This window comes from Eleginops maclovinus, chromosome 1 (genome assembly GCF_036324505.1).
Source record: "Eleginops maclovinus isolate JMC-PN-2008 ecotype Puerto Natales chromosome 1, JC_Emac_rtc_rv5, whole genome shotgun sequence".
NCBI classification, from domain to species: Eukaryota; Metazoa; Chordata; class Actinopteri; order Perciformes; family Eleginopidae; genus Eleginops; species Eleginops maclovinus.
In genome coordinates, this window is record NC_086349.1 from 19,721,667 (window position 1) to 19,742,206 (window position 20,540).

The 20,540-nt window shown below is 40.5% G+C and overlaps 4 protein-coding genes across 14 annotated transcripts in view; 1 reads left to right on the forward strand and 3 right to left on the reverse strand.

Moving 5' to 3' along the window:
• mtg2 (mitochondrial ribosome-associated GTPase 2) lies at window positions 1-2,649 on the reverse strand. Its single transcript, XM_063888628.1, has 6 exons — window positions 2,117-2,649; window positions 1,509-1,656; window positions 1,144-1,259; window positions 840-1,058; window positions 602-740; window positions 1-488 (listed from the first exon to the last, which is right to left on the reverse strand). Exons 1-6 carry the CDS (start codon window positions 2,357-2,359, stop codon window positions 94-96), a joined length of 1,260 nt encoding a protein of 419 aa, XP_063744698.1. The 5' UTR covers window positions 2,360-2,649; the 3' UTR covers window positions 1-93.
• Window positions 2,006-20,540, forward strand: part of LOC134867655 (transcription initiation factor TFIID subunit 4-like) — a 26,945-nt gene continuing 8,410 nt past the window's right edge. For 2 of the 11 annotated variants that reach the window (XM_063888382.1, XM_063888391.1), the window contains exons 1-4: window positions 16,875-17,366; window positions 17,522-18,262; window positions 19,304-19,458; window positions 20,170-20,289. In XM_063888382.1, coding sequence (XP_063744452.1) covers window positions 17,132-17,366; window positions 17,522-18,262; window positions 19,304-19,458; window positions 20,170-20,289 — 1,251 coding nt within the window. In that variant the 5' untranslated portion in view covers window positions 16,875-17,131. Of the gene's footprint in view, window positions 2,259-5,483; window positions 5,609-5,638; window positions 5,857-8,954; window positions 9,180-9,886; window positions 10,269-16,874; window positions 17,367-17,521; window positions 18,263-19,303; window positions 19,459-20,169; window positions 20,290-20,540 lie in introns of those variants that run through there. The other 9 variants (XM_063888421.1, XM_063888396.1, XM_063888440.1 and 6 more) reach the window with 9 other exon arrangements.
• LOC134867845 (calcium-responsive transactivator-like) lies at window positions 3,129-12,422 on the reverse strand. The gene is made up of 11 exons (XM_063888706.1): window positions 12,094-12,422; window positions 11,185-11,261; window positions 11,004-11,088; window positions 10,525-10,657; window positions 9,901-10,152; window positions 9,034-9,168; window positions 6,595-6,696; window positions 5,989-6,081; window positions 5,716-5,835; window positions 5,468-5,595; window positions 3,129-5,141 (listed from the first exon to the last, which is right to left on the reverse strand). The coding sequence occupies exons 1-11, from the start codon at window positions 12,160-12,162 to the stop codon at window positions 5,115-5,117; spliced, it is 1,221 nt and encodes a 406-aa protein (XP_063744776.1). The 5' UTR covers window positions 12,163-12,422; the 3' UTR covers window positions 3,129-5,114.
• Window positions 13,403-17,026, reverse strand: LOC134867793 (protein LSM14 homolog B-like). Its single transcript, XM_063888617.1, is given in 9 exon segments — window positions 13,403-14,079; window positions 14,164-14,299; window positions 14,726-14,881; window positions 14,970-15,056; window positions 15,168-15,304; window positions 15,306-15,420; window positions 15,538-15,667; window positions 15,768-15,931; window positions 16,030-17,026. Coding segments are annotated over 9 exon segments (1,266 nt in total). The 5' UTR covers window positions 16,211-17,026; the 3' UTR covers window positions 13,403-13,919.

A 20,540-nucleotide genomic window follows, 5' to 3' on the forward strand; every position in this document is an offset into this window, starting at 1 on the left:
TTGAATTATGTTTTGTGTTTATTACGCAATTTAAAAACATTCCATGTCAAGTATAAATATATGTCATCAATATATCAGACAAACAAATTTTGACTACCATCTTGTGGGTTTATCTTCCCCACTACCTTCTCCTTGGAGATATCCGTCATACAGCTCTCTGAGGTGGAGAATGAGCTCCTCCGTGTTTTGTCCTGTGAGAGCCGACACAGGGATGACCCGCTGGGTGACGTGGCTCTTTAGAATCTCAAGCTTCTCCCGGGCCTCAGGAAGGTCCATTTTATTGGCTATGATGACCTGAGGACGCAGGGACAGACCAGGCTCATACTGGTCCAGTTCATAACGCAAGTGCACAAGCTGAGTCCATGGCTCTGGGGAAGACAGGTCCAGAACATAGAGAAGGAAACGACAGCGCTCTATGTGGCGCAGAAAAGAAATGCCAAGGCCTCGATTCAGATGGGCTCCTTGAATGATGCCTGGGATGTCAGCAACTACACAGGACAAAGACAAAAGTGGAACATATATATTACACTCAAGGATGAGCAAAATCCCTTTTAATCTTTACTACTGTGTTTTAAAATAATGAATATGAATCACTCTCCACCTGCAACTTGTTCATGATCCCTGTAATTGACAATTCCTACATGTGGGTTGAGTGTTGTAAAAGGGTAAGCAGCCACAGCAGGCCTGGCATTGGAGATGGCTCTCAGCAATGATGATTTTCCAGCATTAGGAAATCCCACCTGATGGGATTAATATGTTTCAAATGTCAGTTCATTACATTTTTAGAGTTCAAAACAAATATGCCTATCAAAGCTCAAACATAAGCAGCTTTTTCTCACCAGTCCAGCATGAGCCATGGTGCGGAGCTCTAGCTGAAGGACCCTCTCCTGGCCCATCACTCCTGGGGTTGCTTTCATTGGTGCACGATTCTCATTGGAAAGAAAGAACCGATTTCCCTTCCCACCGGCCCCCCCAAATACAGCCAGATACTCCTGGCGGTGCTCAGAAAGGTCGGCCACTGCCTCTCCCTCTTCCTTCACCACTGTGCCCACAGGTACCTTGATAATAGGAAACACATCATCAATGGTTAGACAGTGGGTAACATAACTGTCATGTCATTTATAATCAAATTCATGGACTCACAGAAATATAGTTTGCACTGCCATTCTTGCCATAACAGTTCTTGCTGCCACCTGCTTGCCCATCTTCTCCCTTGTAAATTGGAAATACTTGCGCCAATGATTTGACAAATTTGTCCGCTGAAAGTACATAAATTACTAATTACAAACAGAATCACGTTTTGGCTTGATGAAGAATAGAGAAAGCTTTATGACTGATATGACGTTGATGATAACAATGATTTGAACATGTTCCAGCCAGCAGAGTGGGTAGACCTGAATTGTAAAATCATTAGTATGTTTGTTTCTGAAGACATAATGTGATAATTGTAGAGAACACATGGCAAATAAATTAAGTGTGCCATGTCTGGATCCTCACACCAAACTTACCCTTCATAATGATGCTTCCCCCATCTCCTCCATTCCCTCCATCTGGTCCACCCCACTCTTTTCGCGGCTCGCTGTGAAAGCTGGAGACTCCTTTACCACCAGAGCCAGCAATCAGCTTCACACGGCGATGGTCTACAAAATGACGGGTCTGTGGGTCAAATAAAAAAAATACTTAGAGAGTAATCCACACTGTAATTCATCAAAAGCACAACACTAGAATTAATTACACCACATATTTTTCAGTTTTTAATGTTTTAACAAGGGCTGTACCAGAACAAAATCAGCAATAGATTAATTTGACAGTAGTATATTCTTATTACAAATGATCATTTAAAAATTAAGTTAATTCTATACTCCTAGGGATATGGTTTTAGTCTTATCTTCATAGAGAATTAACCTAAGACTGGAAAGAAAAATATTTCCATCTGTTTCTGTTTTCATTCACACACACTATTAAGCAGGCGTTTGTTTATTTCCTTGAGTCTCCACATATGAGGTAGTGGACAGACTCCACCCAAGCCTTTGCCCTTAACTGTTTGTATCCCTTCTGTAGGTCAGTTTAAAACCCTAGGTTGTGAAAAATGAATCCCGCTATCTCAAACACATACCAGCTTCTTTTCAGACAGCTCTTTCTTCTTCGGGTTTCCTCTGACTTTGGCGCACAGCGTGCAGGTGGTGCTGACATCTCTGGTGCCAGCGGTGACTTTTTGCCTCCATGCTGCAGATACTGGTAAACTGTGACTTAACAAGGTAACCGTTTTTCTTCCGACTTCTTGTCCTAATATGTATCCTAAAAGTATTTCCGGAGAAAGAAATCGAGGGCTTTTAACTCTTGACAGCGTTGCCAACATTGTACCTTTCAAAAGATAGACATCAGTTATACCAAATATGTGTTGGCTAAGGACGGTCTCACAAAGTCACCACGGCTAACGTCTATTAGCCTCAATACACATCACTAGTAGGAGAACAAATGTTCATTCTACCGGAGAGTATCCGGTTTACCACTGGCTCCGTTATAAAGTTAATTCACGATGGATTAACATTATTTTATAATCGTTTTGACACGTCTTAAAACATTGCACGCTTACTGAGTACGCTACGGGTAACTACGGAACCCGTGAAGGGAACGTTTGTTTACTCGATTGTGAAATACTGTTCCCTTTTGCTGTTGCGATTCAGCCCTTTAACGCCACCTTCTGTGCTGGAGTGCGTGTGAATTATGGTGGGCAGGACGAATGAAAATAATTGGATATTTTATATAGTCAATACTAAAGAACTAGCCTTCCCAAGTGTACATGAAACTGCTTTTTATGCAAGTGTATACTTCACAGATGTCAAAAAGGGGATCCTTTTAAAGGCAATCTGTTTTTTTTCCTTTTGTTTTTATTTCTCAATAAATACATTAATTTTAACTCATGTCTCTTAAATTTGATATTAAAGATGTTTCTCGGTGACAGAAAGGGTAATTATTATTATTATTATTAATAATAATAATAATAATAATAATAATAATAATAACACCACCAACAACAATAATAATATTACCATCATTATGATGTGACTTCATACATTTCCTGATTAAATCCATGAAATGCAGACATACAAAAGGTGAATGTCAGTTTATTTTTATATAACAAACAGTAACAAAAGACAGCAGAAAAGATCAGGCAATGCAGTCTTACAATAGACAAATACATAACATTCATACTTGGATTATGCACACCAAACTTTGCTCACTGTTTTTCTCTCTGTCCCTCTCACTCACACACACACACACACACACACACACACACACACACACACACACACACACACACACACACACACACACACACACACACACACACACACACACACACACACACCAAAAGGCATACCACACATCCAACCACATCAGTGCATACATGTACACATTACATTGAACTAGAAAAGACTTGCCATACATGTTCAGTTCACAGAAAAATTAAAAACACTGATACAAATTCATTGTAGTATAGATAAGCCTGTGATTGTCCCTGTTGAGTTGCAGCTACATCTTTATTCAGCTGTTTGACAGCCAGGTTTCCCCCATTCTTCCTTAACCCTACAACTATTATGTTATTTTACCCATCTGAGATAAGTTGAGTTACTACAGAATATACTGCACAGCAGGACCCTCACAGATATACTAATGATCCTCATTACTGCTCAAGCTGTAACAAAAGGTGATTAGTGAAATCACCAGAGGTGTTATATATCTTTATCAAATCAATAAACGAACAACCGTATTATAAATTATCCTTTGAAACCCTGTGTCTTGTTTTTAACATTATTTTGTTCATGTTATACGAAAGATGTTAATAAAAGTGCTCACAGATAAAATAATGTTTAAGTAGTAAGTTTTGTGTTTGTGATGAAGTTCACATCTGTCCACAAGTCACATGAGTACAGAAATAATGTTCGTAAATATGACATCTGAATCCTGCAACATAACATTAGATAATCCAAACCTTTGACAACAAAGACTGTCAAAATATAATGCAAATTGAATTAAAGTATAAAAAGCCACCTCAACATGAATGACTGTCTGAGTGTATTGCACTTTTTAAAGTAGAGGTGCAGGATGCGTTACCATTCTGTTCCTGGGTTACTTTGGCTTTTTGAGGATTATTCATTTAAAACAGCCTGAATTGTACAACAACACAAAATAGCTGACAAAACATACACTTTATCTGCAAAATAAAGTGCAGGCAAAGTGGCAATGTGTTTTAATGTAAAATAATGAATGGTTGGCATCACAGTATTGTGACAGAGCTCTTAACTCCGTAATACAAAACAATAACTGTAGTCTGTCTAGAGCAATGCAACCCGAAATAAATACCAAAACTACTGCCACGATGTATGACTATCATGGATACTGATACACACCTTTAAGTCTGGATCGGGTGGCTAACTACTGTGTCTATTACCTCAGAAAGACATAAGTATAGAGTGAAAACACATAATGTTAGACCACACAGTAACACATCACAGTTTGACTAACACAGACAAACTCCCTGATGAATTCAGGTTTAAGGACCAACATTTTCACCTTCATAAAATGAATTTCCTTTATCAGATATAACAGCGTCTCAACTAGGAATTAAAGCAAGAGCTTGATTAGTCTTTAGTATAAACATCAGGATGTATTCCTTCAAGGCTAATCTTTTATTTTTTTAAATCTTAAGTCTCACAAGCCTGCTTTGTGCACCAAAAAAATAAATAAAAAGAGGCCTTTAAAATACAATACACATTAAAAGACACATGAAAGGCATAGACAGAAAAACTATAGAAGTATTAAGTCAATTGGCTCAGCTCGTCAAATTTCATACTGCTACTTTTAGTACCCTATTTGATCCATATAAAAGGTTAAAATTGACTACTTTGTTTCTACGACCACTGTAGGGAGCAAAACAGATGACACAAGCATCACATTTGACTTGAGTATGTATTCTTGGCTAGAAAGATGATTAATGAGACAATAATTATTCTGATGCAGCCAGATCTCCTGATCAAGCTGAGCAAGCATGTCCCTGTAGACCCGTTCCTGTTTTCACTCTCTTTTAACAGAAAAACAAGCTGGAACCTTTATTGCTGATAATTTCCATACTGACCCTGCAACGTAAAATTATTCAAACAAAGATTAGATCGTATTTCATACATTGTGTTGTTTACTCTCTCTTTGCCTTTCTGTTACTAATGAGATACAAAAGCATATCTAAGCTACACAGTAGTTTTCTAAATACTGTACTCATGCTTTAAAGTTGATAGCATAGTTGAATTTAAAAAAGGAAGCACTGTTCTTGTTCAATAATACAAAATGAACTGTAAAATCCATCCAAAATACCCATATCAGGGATTATATACATATATTCCCATGTTAAATGAGTTTTAGTCAATGTTGCAAAGACAAAATCTGAGATATATTAAAGTCTATGTACCTGTTCGTAAGTATAGGGCCTCTGCGCCTGGGCTCCAGGGCCTCCTTGGGAGGAGCGATAGGAGCTGTACTGTTGGCTTTGACCCTGCTGATACTGAGAATATTGGGAGGATCCACCTTGGCCAGAACCTGTTGTAAAGGGGTAATATTCAATTCAATTATGTATTGTTTGTGTGTGTGTGTGTGTGTGTGTGTGTGTGTGTGTGTGTGTTTAAATGCACATATTACAGTTGTACGGGTTTTTCTAACCGTATCCCTGTGGCTGTCCGCTGTAGCCTTGTTGAGAGGAGTACTGCTGCTGGCTGTACGCCTGCTGCTGACCAGAGCCCTGCTGATACTGAGCCTGCTGTTGACTGTATTGAGAGTTAGCTGGAGGAATATACACAAGGTGTAAGTAATTTCACTTTTCATATGGAGTGGTACTAATTTGTTTAGAAATATTTAGATGATTTAAGTTTGGGAGAGTGGAGGAAAATACATCTTAAAGCATGGTTTTAAAATTGCAGAATGAATGACTGCTACCTCCTTCATAGTAATGCTGTGAAGATTCATCAAAGGATCTGTCGTAGCCTTGCTCCCCATAGGAAGACTGTTGATACGAGTACTCCCCATGACCTGTAGAGAAAACTGTTTTAACATGTGCAAAAACTGTCTTTGCAAAGGCAAAATCCACTTACATAGACGGGAAATTATTACTCCCAGATTGGAGCCAAAACATTTATAATACATGTGCAACGACAAAAATTCAAGCACAGACAACATTTTCAAGGCTTCTCACTTCAATATTCAAAAGGAACGCCCTGGAGGAAGTTTGTGCTTTGTTCACAACACACTGCTTTGGCACTTTCTGAAATCTGAAATTTCGGCACTCCAAAGGGGACAGTATGGATACAGACACACTGCGGGAAAACAGAATTGAGACCAATGTCAGGCTTTTGCATTTGTTTGCAATACTTTCCAACTACCACCATAAGAGAAAAGATTGTGACTAGGAGGAAGAGCTGAAGCACCAGTAAATCTGGCTCAGGCATGTAGATAAGTGCCTAAATGAAAGGGCCTGAGCTATTTTGTGGCTTTGTGTTTTTGAAAGCTCTGTGTATGAAGTTTATGGATGTGCACAATTATTACCATCGGGGTAATATTGCCGGTTTATGGGCTCGCTGGAGCTCTGAGTGTGTCCATACTGCTCTCCGTAGAACTTGTCTTGTCCCATGTACTGCCGTGCAGGTCCTGAAAGACAGGCGACACCACGATTTTTAAATCAGACGGCTGGACCAATTGGCTGCTGAGTTGGAGACTTAAGGGGCTGTGAAAGGACACTTACTGTAGGCACTTTTGTTGTCTGCGAATTAAGAATCATGAAGTAAAAAAACAAAAGATCATAACAGACATTATGGCCAGCTTTCTTGAAAATAGTTTAGTTATGAGGCTATTAATATTAGATAAAAATAGAGGGAATCAATATGACAATACAATCTATGTACTGCAGGATAAAGGTTATTTTCAGTGGTTACTTAAATGAAAGAAGCTATACGTGCCAACCCAATTTTAGGAGTCAATAATTAAAGTGGAGAGATTATAATGAATAAATCCATGACAGATTTAAATGAGGTGTAATTTAAAAGGAGAAAATGAGGATTAGAGAAAGGCAGTTCACAGGGAGAATCCGATCTCTGCTTGGTGGTGGTGTGCAGAAACTCAAGATTCAAATCTTCAATTTCATCGAACAAAATAAATAAAAAATACAAATAAAAACCCTCTTAAGGATGCATCAGAGCCAGGGACAAGATAAGTGCCTTGAAAACCACAACTGGCCCAAATGTTGCCAAATACAGTGATGAAGCTTGAAAAATTCCTTACTACTGCAAAAAAAAAAAGGAAAAAGAATTCCGAATGTGACCCGGAGCCCAGGGATGACAGAAGAGCCCTGGCAACGGCACCACAACCAATCGAGGAGCAGCTAAGCTATGGAGACAACACCATAACAAAGTTTTTTCTCTGGAAACTCTTCCCCCAGTCATGCAGGGATAATGTACTAGGGTGAACGAGGACAATCTATCATGGTCGTTGCCCTGGAAACAGTATCAAATCCTTTTTCATAGCATCTCAGTTACTATGTGCCAAGTCTACACCCTTTAAAAGACCTAATAGGACTGGGTGGAGCTATTATTAGACATATGCTGACACAGCACAAGTTAAGTGATTCACAGAGACAGGAACTTAATGTGACACAAGTCTCATCTCCTGTAGGCTTCTTAAAGTTGAAGGAAGGCAACTGGGATAACCTTGTTTGAAGACCTTTAATATCACATCTTTGAAGGAAAAAAACTACTACCATGCTCACACAAATAGTAAATCTGCAACAAAATCAGCAATTCAATTAAACTAAACACAATGAGACTGGCATCTAGAGTCACTTAAGGCAGCCCTTTTGACAATTTTAGTCCAAACTACACTATATAAACAAAAGTATTGGGACACCTGAAGATTGCACCTACAGGAGCTTTTATGACATCCCATTCCAAATTCTTAGGCATTAATAAGAAGTCGGCCCCCGCTTTGGAGTTAGAACAGCTTCCACTCTTCTACAAGATCTTGGAGTGCGTCTTTGGGAATTTTGCCCATTCATCGTGAAGAGCATTTGTGAGGTCAGAAACTGATGTTGGATGAGAGGGCCTGGCTCGCAATCTCCGGTCTAGTTCATCCCAAAGGTGTTCAGTGGGGTTAAGGTCAGGGCTCTGTTCGTGCAAGTCAAGATCTTCCACACCAAACTCATCGAACAGTCATGCTGGAACAGAAAAGGGACTTCCGCAAACTTTTTCCACAAAGTTGGAAGCAGAATTGTCCAAAATGACTCGGTAATATGAAGCATTAAGAATCCCCTTCACTGGAAAACTAAGGGTCTGAGGGCAACCCCAGAAAAACAATCACATAGCATTATCCCTCCTCCACCAAACTTAACAGTTGGCACAATGCAGTCAGGCAGGTAACGTTCTCCTGGCATTCGCCAAACCCGGACTCGTCCATCAGACTGCCATGACTGCCTTGCATGCAGCTGTTAGGCCATCCAAACCGATGCCATGAAGCTCCCGGCACACAGTTTTGGTGCTGATATTAATGCCAGCGCTGGTTTGGAACTCTGCAGTTATCGAGTCAGCAGAGCTTTGGCCACTTTTACACACTATACGCCTCAGCACTCGTGGCTGAGTTGGCTGAGTTGCTCTGGTTCCTAAAGATATCCACTTTGCAGTAATACCACTTACAGTTGATCGTGGAATATCTAGGAGAGAATAAATGTGTCGCAAAAGTGTTATCCTATCAAAATACCACGTTTTAATTCAGTGAGCTCTTTAGAATGACCCGTTCCTTCACAAATGTTTGTAAAGGCAGACTGCATGGCTAGGTGCTTGATTTTACACACCTGTGGCTGAATGAAAGACCTGAATTCAATGATTAAGAGGAGTGTCCCAATACTTTTGTCTTTATAGTGTATCTCATCTATGCCTTCAGCCCTTGCAACAAACCGATGTCCACGTCAAACCGGCAAGAAGAAGTCTTACCACCAACCTTGCTGGGAAGAACGGTAGGATCCCATTGGTCTCTGAGACATCATACCCATGGCCTGCTGTCCCTGATAGTGTTGGCCCCCAGCCTGGGCTGAGGTGTAGTGTGGAGTGGCAGACTGTTGGTGCATCATGGAGACTGTGAAGGAGGTGTGATTATGGGGGAGACAGATCTCATTCATTAATATACACAGACACATTAAAGGAATATACCTGCATTGGAATTTATCAGCATTGGCAGAAATGTGCATGAACAGTCTAAAGCCAAAAACGCCAATAAAAGCCAAAAACGGTTTAAAGCAGTAAGGGGTCTCTTAAAGAATAACATTCTTTGAGGAGATGCTTTCAAGATGCGGGCTCAGAAGTAGAAAATGCAAACAAAGTTAGTGCAGTCAATGCATAAACACAGATATCCAAACAGGGAGAGGAGGGCTGCATCTCAGGGTCAGGAGTTAGAGATTGGCAGGGTAAAACCTGGAGCAGAAGGAAGAAGGCAGGTAACCTCTTTGATGAACTGAATGTGTTGCCTATTTGATGGTAGCGATTAGCTGGGAGGGAATTTGCAGATTGATGATTGCAGATAAACATATAAGCAAACGAATGTTTTGGCCAAATCAATAGGCGTTTTGTCAGGAATACAGTTTGAGGTAGTTCATAGTTCTTTTTTATATCTCACTTTAAATGCCTGACTTTCAGCAATCCCTTTTTCTGAGTGCCACATTTTGGATCATACCTAACGATCAAAATAAAAACTAATGGGACATCATAAGTATAAAGTTAATGATAATCAAGTCTTAAGTGTTTTTGAGTGTTCAAATCATAGGCCTCAAAGTACTAACCTAGTCCTGTTCTCATAGAAATACAGGCTCACCTTGGTTAGACTGCATGTTGAGGTTGCTGCGGGAGGAGGGAGAGGAGGATGAGGGTGTGGAGGGAGAAGAGGAAGAAGAGCCATAACCAGACCCAGGACCCTGGATCATGCTGCCCTGGGAAGAGGGCGCAGAGTGGCTGTAACCGGAAGCTGAGGCTGAGCTGCCGTAGCTGCTGGCTGGCAGGCTGAGGGATGCGGAGGGAATAGCCGACAGTGCCTGACCAGACTGCTGCATGGGGGCATGGCTCGGGCCTGACGACACACACGCACAGTCAGAGCAGCCAGCACATTCCCATGCGGGGCCACATCATGTTAATCATGGGCCCACATTCAGTTCATCTTTACAGTAATCTTTGAAGGATTGACTGGTGAGTATTACTGATTTATTGAAAAATATATTAGGCACAAAAAGAAGAAAAAAAGCTGCAAACAATTCTGACTGTCAGACCATGAGCTAAACATAAGATCGTAAAATATTTGCAGGCAACAAAGACAAGCAACACTGTGACAGACAAACATGCAGCCAATTCAGGATCAAACAACCATGAAAGAGTGGGGAACAAAAGGAAAAAGTATGTGTGCAAACCAAGTGCATGTGAGCCAGAGTTTGTCTGTATATCTCACCATTGCTCATTTGACTCTGCATCATTGATGTGGGGGGAAGTCCTGGTGCCATGTTGTCATTGAGGTTGCTTGGAGATTGTCCCACACTTTGGCCCATCCCTCCAGAGACCAAGGACATATTGGTAGTGGGTGGCTAGAAAAAAAAGAGATATTCTCACATATTTTTCCAGCTCCAGAAAAATATGTGTCCTAATTGCTGTCCTCCAATTCCTTATGCCTTTATTCTATATAAACTATTGTCTACTAAATATACATCTTTTCTTTTGGTTCTGTAGCATTATCAGTCAATCAATTTTTCAATCAATTACCTGAACATTGAATGTTTACTTCTTGATTGTCTACCCACAAATATATGATCACATATACATGTATAATTGATATTGACAATTTTGAAAATGAGAACATGTGAACAATGTGAGAACAGCATTATTCTGATGAAGATGGGAACATATACTGTTACTTCCTCTTGGAGAACTCACTGCAGGTAGTAGTGTCTGCATGTTCTGATTTGAATCTGCTATTGTGGCCAAATAAACCAGATTTCTGTGCAGGATCTGCTGATACCTGTTGAAGGTGGAAAACAATACATAGCTTTTTTTATTGACTTTCATGACATTTATATGGAATCAGTCAGGAGTTAAAAAAAAAAGAAACACTCACTGTGTGCATTCAGCTGTCTTGCCTTTGCTTTGGTAATCCATTATGCATTGTATTAAATGATGGTTTTCATCCAGCATCTTGGGGGTGGGGGGGAGACCAAACAACTTCAGTAAAGTCACAGTGCATGGTCAATTATACACCAACAGATTCCCTAAGACATTGCAGTTGTCCTGGATTCCAACAACTCCAACCAGCCTTCTTTCTGGGTCAGTTGTTACCTTTTTACCCATAATAGGGCCAAATATAGAAACACTTCCTCACAGTCTTTTTTAGGACATTGTTTGAAAGTCCTTTCGTTGAAGATGGTTGTGCAATTTTACAACAAAAAAAAGGTTCAGTCAGGTAGCGTATAAAAGCAGCAGCAGCAGCAGCAGCAGCAGCAGCAGCAGTCAGATTAACCTATGTGGCTCAGGTTTGTCCAATGTTGCTCGATTTCCCTCCATCCTACCATGCCTATTTTCAGCTGATAGTTATATTTTGCAACAAGCGGGGGTCCATATAACAGTTAAACCTTTCGCCACGCTGTCTGCCAATAAACTGGCATCTATAACTAGTACACACCTTGATCAGTTCTTGTGTTTTGAAATTAGTAGAAACAAGTAACACCATATCTGAAGCTGATGATTTATGAGAAAAGTCAAACATATTTGTCATTCGTCAGAGAAAAAGCAGAGATTGACAGCATCACACGGAATCAGCTCCAGTGATGAGCATATAGGCGATCGCCTACATCAGCACCGTGTCTTTGTTATAGGTACGCACCTTCAATTGACTGTCACGTTACAATACCAGTTGCCATTTCTTCTGATATTCACTACAGGCTACTTTCTCTGCACAGGCGGACAGCAATCTCCCATCCAGACTAGAATATTTAATCACAGGCGCCACGACGCAGCTAAAGAGGTTTACCTTTTGAATCGTTTGCTGTGTCACATCCCCTTTACTCCTGGGGCGCGCCGATGAAAACGCCACCGACATTTTGTCATATGGAAAATAAAAGCGCTTCTTTTATTCTAATATTTATTATCTTGAGCGCAGCCCTCTATTTGCTTACATAGTTTGTCCGTTACCACCAGGAAATGGGGGTATTGACAATAACAAATATCTGTCACCAAGGGAGGAAAATAAGAAAACTCTGGATTTCTCTGACTGTAATTAAACACGCGGTTTTGCTAACAGCTATGTATAGTTTGCAATCCAAGAATGATATAGATGATAAACTGGTACGTGATAGTGGAACATCCCCCTCCCTCAGTTGTTGGTATAACCCGGACAGTGAGTATCCTACCACTTCCCTCACTGTAGACGGAGTATCCTCTGATTCATGACAGCCAATCAGTCCTCATTGTACACACTGCTCGGTGCTGAAAAGCTCCGTCGAGAAAAGTGATTGCCGAAGTTGTTTTAAGCAACTTCGTGTGAATAAGACATCTTTATACCAAAGTCTTTTGTTCATATTTGTTGCAATATCACCTGCACTGCCATCTGCAGATGATTTCCGTCCCCTAGCACAATGACTAATTTAATAGTACATTCTTATTTTGCAGTTCCATTTAAACCCAGCTCAATTAACCAGAACATTAAAAGTAATTGTACAGAAAAATGTTCCCCTAAATAGTTTTTACTGTGAGGCATACAACAATAATGTGCATTTTGCATGAAAGTGCTGTGGATATTAAGGCTGCGGTCATTTTAATTTGGTTACTTTTTGTTACCCACTGTTGGGTGGTTAAGTTTAAGTGCAAAGTACAATGTAATCATAATATGAAATACAGTCCTGTGAAAAGCATCTTAAACCAAATAACTTGATTTGCTAAATAAAAAAAGCCCTGTTTACAGCTTTGTGAACAAGTAACAACATGTTTTAGTCCATTTATCTTAGGCAGTCTTACATTTGTTTTTCCAACCCATAAAAAGGTCCAATAATTAATTTTAGCAGACATCCCAGATCTACACATTTGGAAAACTTAGTTTGAAAAGAGAAAAAAGGTCATCTGAAAATAACTAAAGCAGTCAGATAAATATAGTGTAGAAAGTTAAATATTTGCCTGAAATGTAGTTGAAAATACAAAAATAAAAATATATAAGCTACTTCTATTCCATCACTATTAGGATTGGCCAACCAAAGGTACACACATTTAAAACTCACTTGTGTGCATGTTAAAAAACACATGACATTTTAAATGCATGCGTCCTCAGAGAGCACAAGACAAGTGGCTCAGCAATTTACATTTTATTTACAATGGTCTCACTTGTTGCTCCAATATTACAGAACAAATCATGATTTAGATTAAGCCTTTAGATCCATGTAAGTTTAGTTTATCATGTTTATATCTATAGTATACAATCTTTTTTAATGAAATAAATGTTGCCTTCTCTCAAGAAGCAAAGCCAGATCCCTTTTTAATATGAAACCAAAATGCGTTTGGGAGTGAAATTCTTCCAAGTAGAAAACAAACTTAAACACTCAGAGAAACATTCTGAGGGGAAAAACTATTGTCAAACAAAGTGGACCATTTAGTTAGCCATGCATATATGCAAAATGGGGCCAAATGACAAAGGGCATAAACAAAATACAATACTGGCATTATGGGGGCAGAAGTGCCTCAGAGGAGAAAAAACCAAAAAATAGATCCTTCTACAAACAGACAGAGGTGTATTAGTCCAGTTTGTTGCGAAAGGAAACCTTCCCTGTAGCGTGGGGTTGCTTTAGTGCCTTGGGGTCAAACTGACATTTACAGCGGACCACTCCTGGTTCTGTAAGAAGACTGAGTCTGAGCAGTGCCGCGTCCTCTTCGTCCAGCATAGCCACCTCTGAAGCCTTGGCCCCTCAAGAACCGCCCAGGGACACCAAAAGTCTCCATGTTGCGCTTCCGCTCCTCCGCCCATGTTTGTCTAACACAAACAGAGACACAACGCTGTAGCTTCACATACTGGAGAAACTGGTGTTGAATTTTAAGGATAAAAAAACATCAGTACCTGAACTTGGTGTCAGACGAGATGTTGTCAAAGAAGCACTTTGCTTTGTCATAGTAACATTTTGGTCCAAAAAGAACATCCTCTGATGTTAAGCGCAATTCTTCTTTTTCCTTCTCTGCTGCTTCGGGGTTTTCATCTGCAGACAGATCATTAAAACATGATACAGCATGATTTTAAAACATATACGTGCTCATCTTCTCACCATCCAGATCCTAAGCAAGATAATAAAATCACATACTGGGCAGTATCAAATCTGGCTTTTGATGCACCACTTGTCTATTCATCGACCGGTTCCAAAATGGAAACAAAATCTTTGAACAGATGTTTGAAAAGCTCAGAACACAGATACATATGTCACTCTCTTATCACTGCCACTTGGTAACCGAATCATGGTGCAAAACTCCATCTGTCTCACAGCTGCCAAGCATAACTACAGTTGGTGTGATTTAAAGCTTGCATGCAACAGTGTTTTAATAACTTTATGTCATGGGACAGTAAGGTTTCAACAACCTTTCAAAATAAATGTCAAAAAGCAGAATATGAAAACGCAGATTGAACAAACCTTTTATCCTGTCATGTATCTCCCTCTCCAGCTCCTCCTTTACAAACTGCGCATTTGAGGAATCAAAATCAAAGTCTGTGTCAAACTTCAGGACTGCAGATGGAACATTAGCCACAATCAGCTGGCCTCTACTACGGATTCTGCGCCTCCGAGGTCCTAAGATAATTTTTTAATGCATTGAAAGTTAATATGACTTGGTCATTTGTCCTTTCAACCGTTACAAACCTGTACATTTTACCATTACCTTGTTTTCTGCTGGGTGTCGGCCTATTTTCATTATTCTGTTGTCGAGTTTCCTGCTGAGCATTGGGCACACCTAGGCCTGACTTCACTAAAATGTAAAAACAATTACACTAATCAAGCAAAGCTCTTCATTTTTGTTGAAGAGAACATAGCATGTAGGCTACTTTTGCCCTTCATCAATGCAATTCTGCATGCTTACGGTTGGCTCCAGTGACCCTTCTGGTCTGTGGAATCTCTCCTCTGGGTTTCTGAGGCCTTCTTTCCCACTGCTGCTGCTGCTGCTGCTGCTGCTGCTGCTCCCGCTGCTCCCGCTGCTGCTGCTGCTGCTGCTGCTCCCCGCTCCCGGGATACGGAGAAGCCTCCCCTCTGCCTAGTTCTATCAACTTGGACGGTTTGAACAGACTTTTCCACCATGGGGGCCCTTCGAACGTGTAAGCCTGGAAGTAAAGGCCCTGCTTGAAAAACACAATCAATTACAGAAATATGTAACAACCTAAAATTATTCAGAGGCACTAAGGGGGTGGGTTTGTTTTTGTCGATTAGCAATACATGTGCATTCATTGAATTACCAAGGCCAAGAGCTGCAGCATATTGTTGATTAAGTAGAGAGCTGGCAGCAAGCTGGTTGTAGGCTGGCATCCGTAGGGGGCTAAATGGTCCAAGAGGCGAGTAGACACTTGAAGGGCCTGCACTGGAAGACTTAACAAAAGAAGTTTACAACATTTTTAACACAGAAGATATGAAACTTTGTATAGGTTTAGGTTCTCCACTAGGATGTGAGCATGCCGTTTTTGTTAACCTGTACAATTGCAGGATCCGGGGGTAGGCCGTGGTGAGATCTTGGAGCTTCACACAGTGTGATGTCCTTAATATCACTTCCACGGAAAGTGATGTACTCATAGACATCATCTTTAGGTGGAGTTGGTCGGTCTGTGGGTCGTCCCTCCGTTCCAAAACACTTGACTTGAGTGAGAATGTTTCATTAGGCTAAGTGTCATCCATGCGTTAAGTGTGCTCTTCAAAAATAAAAAGGTCATCAAGCATAGGCCCAGACTACTCACCTTTAGCCAGCACTACTGTGGAGTTCACTTTATCAATTGTGTACAAAATCCCCTCATAACGATTTTGGGCTTTTGAAATTAACCCTATTTTACAGCCAATGTAGGGTTTTGATGAACTCATGGCAGGAGAATGTCCATAACAATTGCTTATAATTTTCAACAAGAACTCATGTGGCAGCATTCAAGCCATGGAGCGACCGGAAACAATTTATAATCTTGCCTAGGTGACTTGAAACCACGCCTACTGATTGAGGCTTACACGCACCTGGCGATGAGACGCCTACTATTTCCCCATGCAGAACTTTTCATTTATGACCAATGATGTCTAATAATTAGCTTTATTGACTATAATTAGTATTTGTTTAATTTATTCGGAATCAGAACCAGAATTCCTTTATTCGTCCCACAGAGGGAAACATTTACATTGTTACAGCAGTTTAGGTGTGTGTTATATTTTGTTCTGACAAATAATGTGTTTTCACATTTAACATTGTATTGTTTATTCATATTTATTCTCAGTTTTCCAATGTTTTATTCTCATTCTCCTTTTTGTTTCTCTACGTACATTTTATTTTTTTCTTCACAGTAAAATATATGAACATGGAAAGAAATCATGAACAACGTTAAATGTAAGCACATAAAATCGATGTTACCACCTGCAATAAAGAAGGACCTTTATTATTATTATAACTTACGACAAAAACAATAGATCACAATGCTGATTTACAGCTTTAGTAAAGAAAGTGGTGGTTTTTGCCCTCAGAAGCGCTGATGCAGCTGCAAGGTCTCTTCGAAAATACAGCAACAACGCAGCCATTTTGAGTCTTCTAGGATAGCCAAATAGATTTTAAAAAACATTTTATAGTTTATGCATCTGCATGTTATGTTGTACAACACAAACACGCTCTCAGATCATTCCTCGATGAGTCCCACTCGATGAGTTATTTTCTGTTACGATGGAAGCCTACACTGCGACTCGAAACCATTTGTCTTGACTCTTTATTATATTGAAAGGACCAATCACAGCGCCCGGCGAGGCGTCGTCACTGAGGTTGCATCCAATCGGCGCATGCGTCTCACGAGCGAGCGCGACTAGGCAAAGATGGCGGCGGGCTCCGATTTGCTGGATGATGTTTTCTTCAGCACAGAGGTGGACGAAAAAGTAGTTAGTGATGTAGTCGGATCTCTGGAGTCTCAACTAACAGGAGCAGTGTCCGCCAAAACAACGACCAGGGTCCAGACTGCAGCAAATCACGTCGGCAACTCATCTGTAGTTATTAATTCCAATGTTCGGGGCAGCAAAATGGGACTTTCAAAACAAGAGCTTGCTAAAGCAGGTAACATAGCTGCACACTATGGTTAGCTAACACTAGCTTATTTTGGTCGCGTTGTGCAACTGATTTTAGCTTCACATGCGTGTATCCTGAGACTACTTAGAATTGGAGAGTTGTTCGACACCCACATGTTTTGTTGTGTGTTTCCGCTGCTGTAGGGACAAGAGTGCAAGGAGGTGTCATTAGCAGTACGGGGTCCCCGGGTTCAAGCATGGATGGAGCAGCTGGAAAGACATCGAGTATGACAGCCGCTCAGAGTCAGCCCAAGCTGGGGACAGCTAGCGGAGTCGTTACGGTAGAATCGGATGGAACATCTGGTGTGCAGAAACCTGCAACTGCTGCTGTTCAAACTTTGAATGGAAGTGCTGTGTTGATGAACTGTCACGTCACCGGAGGCATTAGCAGCAAAACCTCACAGTCAGCTGTCACACCTGTCAACAACGGACCTGTTTCTGCGACTAAAGAAGGCGCAACAGTTTTGTCCGCAAGTACTATTATACGAACTTCAACGCAGCATGCTGTGATTTCGTCTCAGCCATCAGTAAACAGTGTACCGACTGTCACGCTTGTGAGACCATCTATGCAAACTCCCACTAACCCCTCTCACAGCGGAGGCACCACCGTTTTAACATCACCCACTGTCAGTGTGACAAGCACGACCGGCTCGCTTATCAACAAATTCGACTCCACAAAAGCTATAATGCCGGTTGTTGCGACTGGGACCACAGCGACCATGAGGAGCCATACTGTTTTGCAAAATGTGAGGACTTCAGTACCGTCAACAATCGCTGCAATTCCTCCTGCTGGAATACGAGCTATTGCTCCACAGGTGTTGGCCCCACGACTCACTCAGCCTCAACAAAACACTTCAAATATCCAAAACATCCAGCTCCCTCCAGGTAACTTTAAAGTGTATGAGCATCTCGAGGGTTTGTCTTACATATTATATGTGTAGTGTTTTCTCTTCAGGCATACTTGTCATACTTCAATAACTTAGTTGGAAACGTGTTGCTTACAAACGCGACTTTGTTTTATGGGTTGACCTTTTTGCTCTTGTGTAAACAGGCAAGAAACAGTTTGAGACATTCTCTTCCAGGGCCAAAAACAACTGATTAGAGGTGGACAAGGTTCTAACTTAAGAACAAACAAAAGGCTTGAGGACAGCTGATCCACTTCTGTAGTTTATCAGAGTGCTACAATCAATTGTTTCTTTTTTACTTTGTCTTGTCAGAGAGGCTTACTGTTCTCATACCAACAGCTTGTAACTGTGAATCTCTAAATATATTTCCTGTTTGTGTGTCTCAGAAGTGTTTACAAAGGATTATTTTGTTTATTTCTGACCACAATTTACAGTAATATTATTTATCTTTGCTTGGGAGTCCCTTATTTCGAGGTATCCCAGCGAGTGAATGGTCAGGACCTAAATACGCTACAACAAAACAGGGTTCAACTTAAAACATCACCATTGCATTTACACCATCACTTACTTTCTACACTTCAGCAAAAAAACGTTTTTGTGTTTTCTTGTTAATTCTCCTGTCTGGCCTATCTGTAACTTGGTTTTACACGGTAGCTTATCACCCAAACACAGAGAAGAGAGAAGACAAAACCAGGCTCCACTGCATAGTCATAAACTGACCTATCATTAAAGTTTATACATTTTACATTGCTACTCTGTTGATGCACACAATATCTAATAACATGTTATGTTGCGACTTGAAGCCCTTTTGATGGATGGCACCATGTTTAGGGCTCATTTTTGCCCGATTGTTGAATTATTGAACACAGAACTCCCATCTAAAGCAATATTAGTGCATCAACATCTTAAAAATAGATTAGTTCATACCCCCTCATGTCAGAAACGCCATGCATGCATGCAGTATATGGATAGTGATCACGAAAGCAAAGCCCTGACCTGTGACATCATTTGCCTGTTGCAGGTATGGTTTTGGTTCGCAGTGAGAGTGGGCAACTCCTGGTGATTCACCAACAGACCTTGGCTCAGATGCAGGCTCAGACGCAGTCCCAAAGCGCCATGACTCCACGACCTGCAGCCCCCTCCAGCACTCCACCTGTCCAGATCACTTCTCTTCAGGTACCGGGACAGCCGGACAGCCGACACAGGGACACAGTCACACACAGAACATGTGACTCATTCGTGTTAGATAGAGAAGCATGGATCTTACATTCTGGATCAGTTTTTTCTTGAATAAGGTATTCAATTTATCAGACTTGTTAAGTCTAGGCGATATTTTCTTTATGTACAGTATGAACTAGTAAAGCCTATTGTTTTTTATGCTTCTGTATACTTCTTATTTCCATAGCTTTAGTGCAAAATGAACAAAATAAATAAACATAGGCATAACTTATATTGAAGAAGTGATATAGTAAGACATTCATTATCGTTATGACTATAGAAATGATCATATTGCCCAGCCCTAGACTGATGTACTTCAAATACTGACTGCTTTACAAGGTGTGGATGTATTTTATAGTTACTGGTGAGGTGTAGTCACAAGCTGATATATTCACACAGAAAGATGGTCTTGATCAATCCTTTTTTTGATAGATTATAAAGAAGTTGATCTGATAATATTTGTTATGCGTTTTGATCTAATTCAATTTTGGTTACTGATTTCACACTTATTTGTAAATGAGCAATACATTTATTGAGTGAAGAAAAAAACAAAAAGGGAGTTAAAAGCAATATATTTCCAGTTATTATTCGAGACAAACACTATTATTGTGCCATTTGCATAGGTTCATGTGTGTAACACCTCCTTTCATATCCGCTGCGGTTCTGCAGGCTCCGGGCGCGTCACTGCTGGCCCGTCCTGTTACCCCCACCACCATTATTAAACAAGGTGCCACAGTCCAGACCACTGTGGCAACCACCACCACACTGCAGCGTCCTCCAGTACTGCAGGTAACTCTACGTCACATCCATTTTAGATTCACATCCTATACATTAAGTGTTTGCAGATTAATCTGAGGGATTCACCGAAAATAATTGTTACGTAGTTCCATTTGAACTTCCCTGGTTTGTGCTGGCACTGAAGAGTCTGTGACTTTTGGACAACTAAGTTAAAGCAAACCATCTGCTCTGTATGGAACATGCTCTGATTGGCTGCGTATTATTCTTCGGGAAAAAATCATTTCATTTCATTATTAAACATA

Coding starts and splice junctions, on each gene's coding strand:
- mtg2 (XM_063888628.1), bottom strand. CDS start 2,359: ATGTTGGCAACGCTGTCAAGAGTTAAAAGCCCTCGATTTCTTTCTCCG. Junction 1,657..2,116: donor AGCTGTCTGAAAAGAAGCTG/GTATGTGTTTGA, acceptor TTTGACCCACAG/ACCCGTCATTTTGTAGACCA. Junction 1,260..1,508: donor GGGAAGCATCATTATGAAGG/GTAAGTTTGGTG, acceptor ATGTACTTTCAG/CGGACAAATTTGTCAAATCA.
- LOC134867845 (XM_063888706.1), bottom strand. CDS start 12,162: ATGTCGGTGGCGTTTTCATCGGCGCGCCCCAGGAGTAAAGGGGATGTG. Junction 10,658..11,003: donor TGCAGACACTACTACCTGCA/GTGAGTTCTCCA, acceptor TTTTTTTTCTAG/CCACCCACTACCAATATGTC. Junction 9,169..9,900: donor CAACATGCAGTCTAACCAAG/GTGAGCCTGTAT, acceptor CCTCCTTCACAG/TCTCCATGATGCACCAACAG.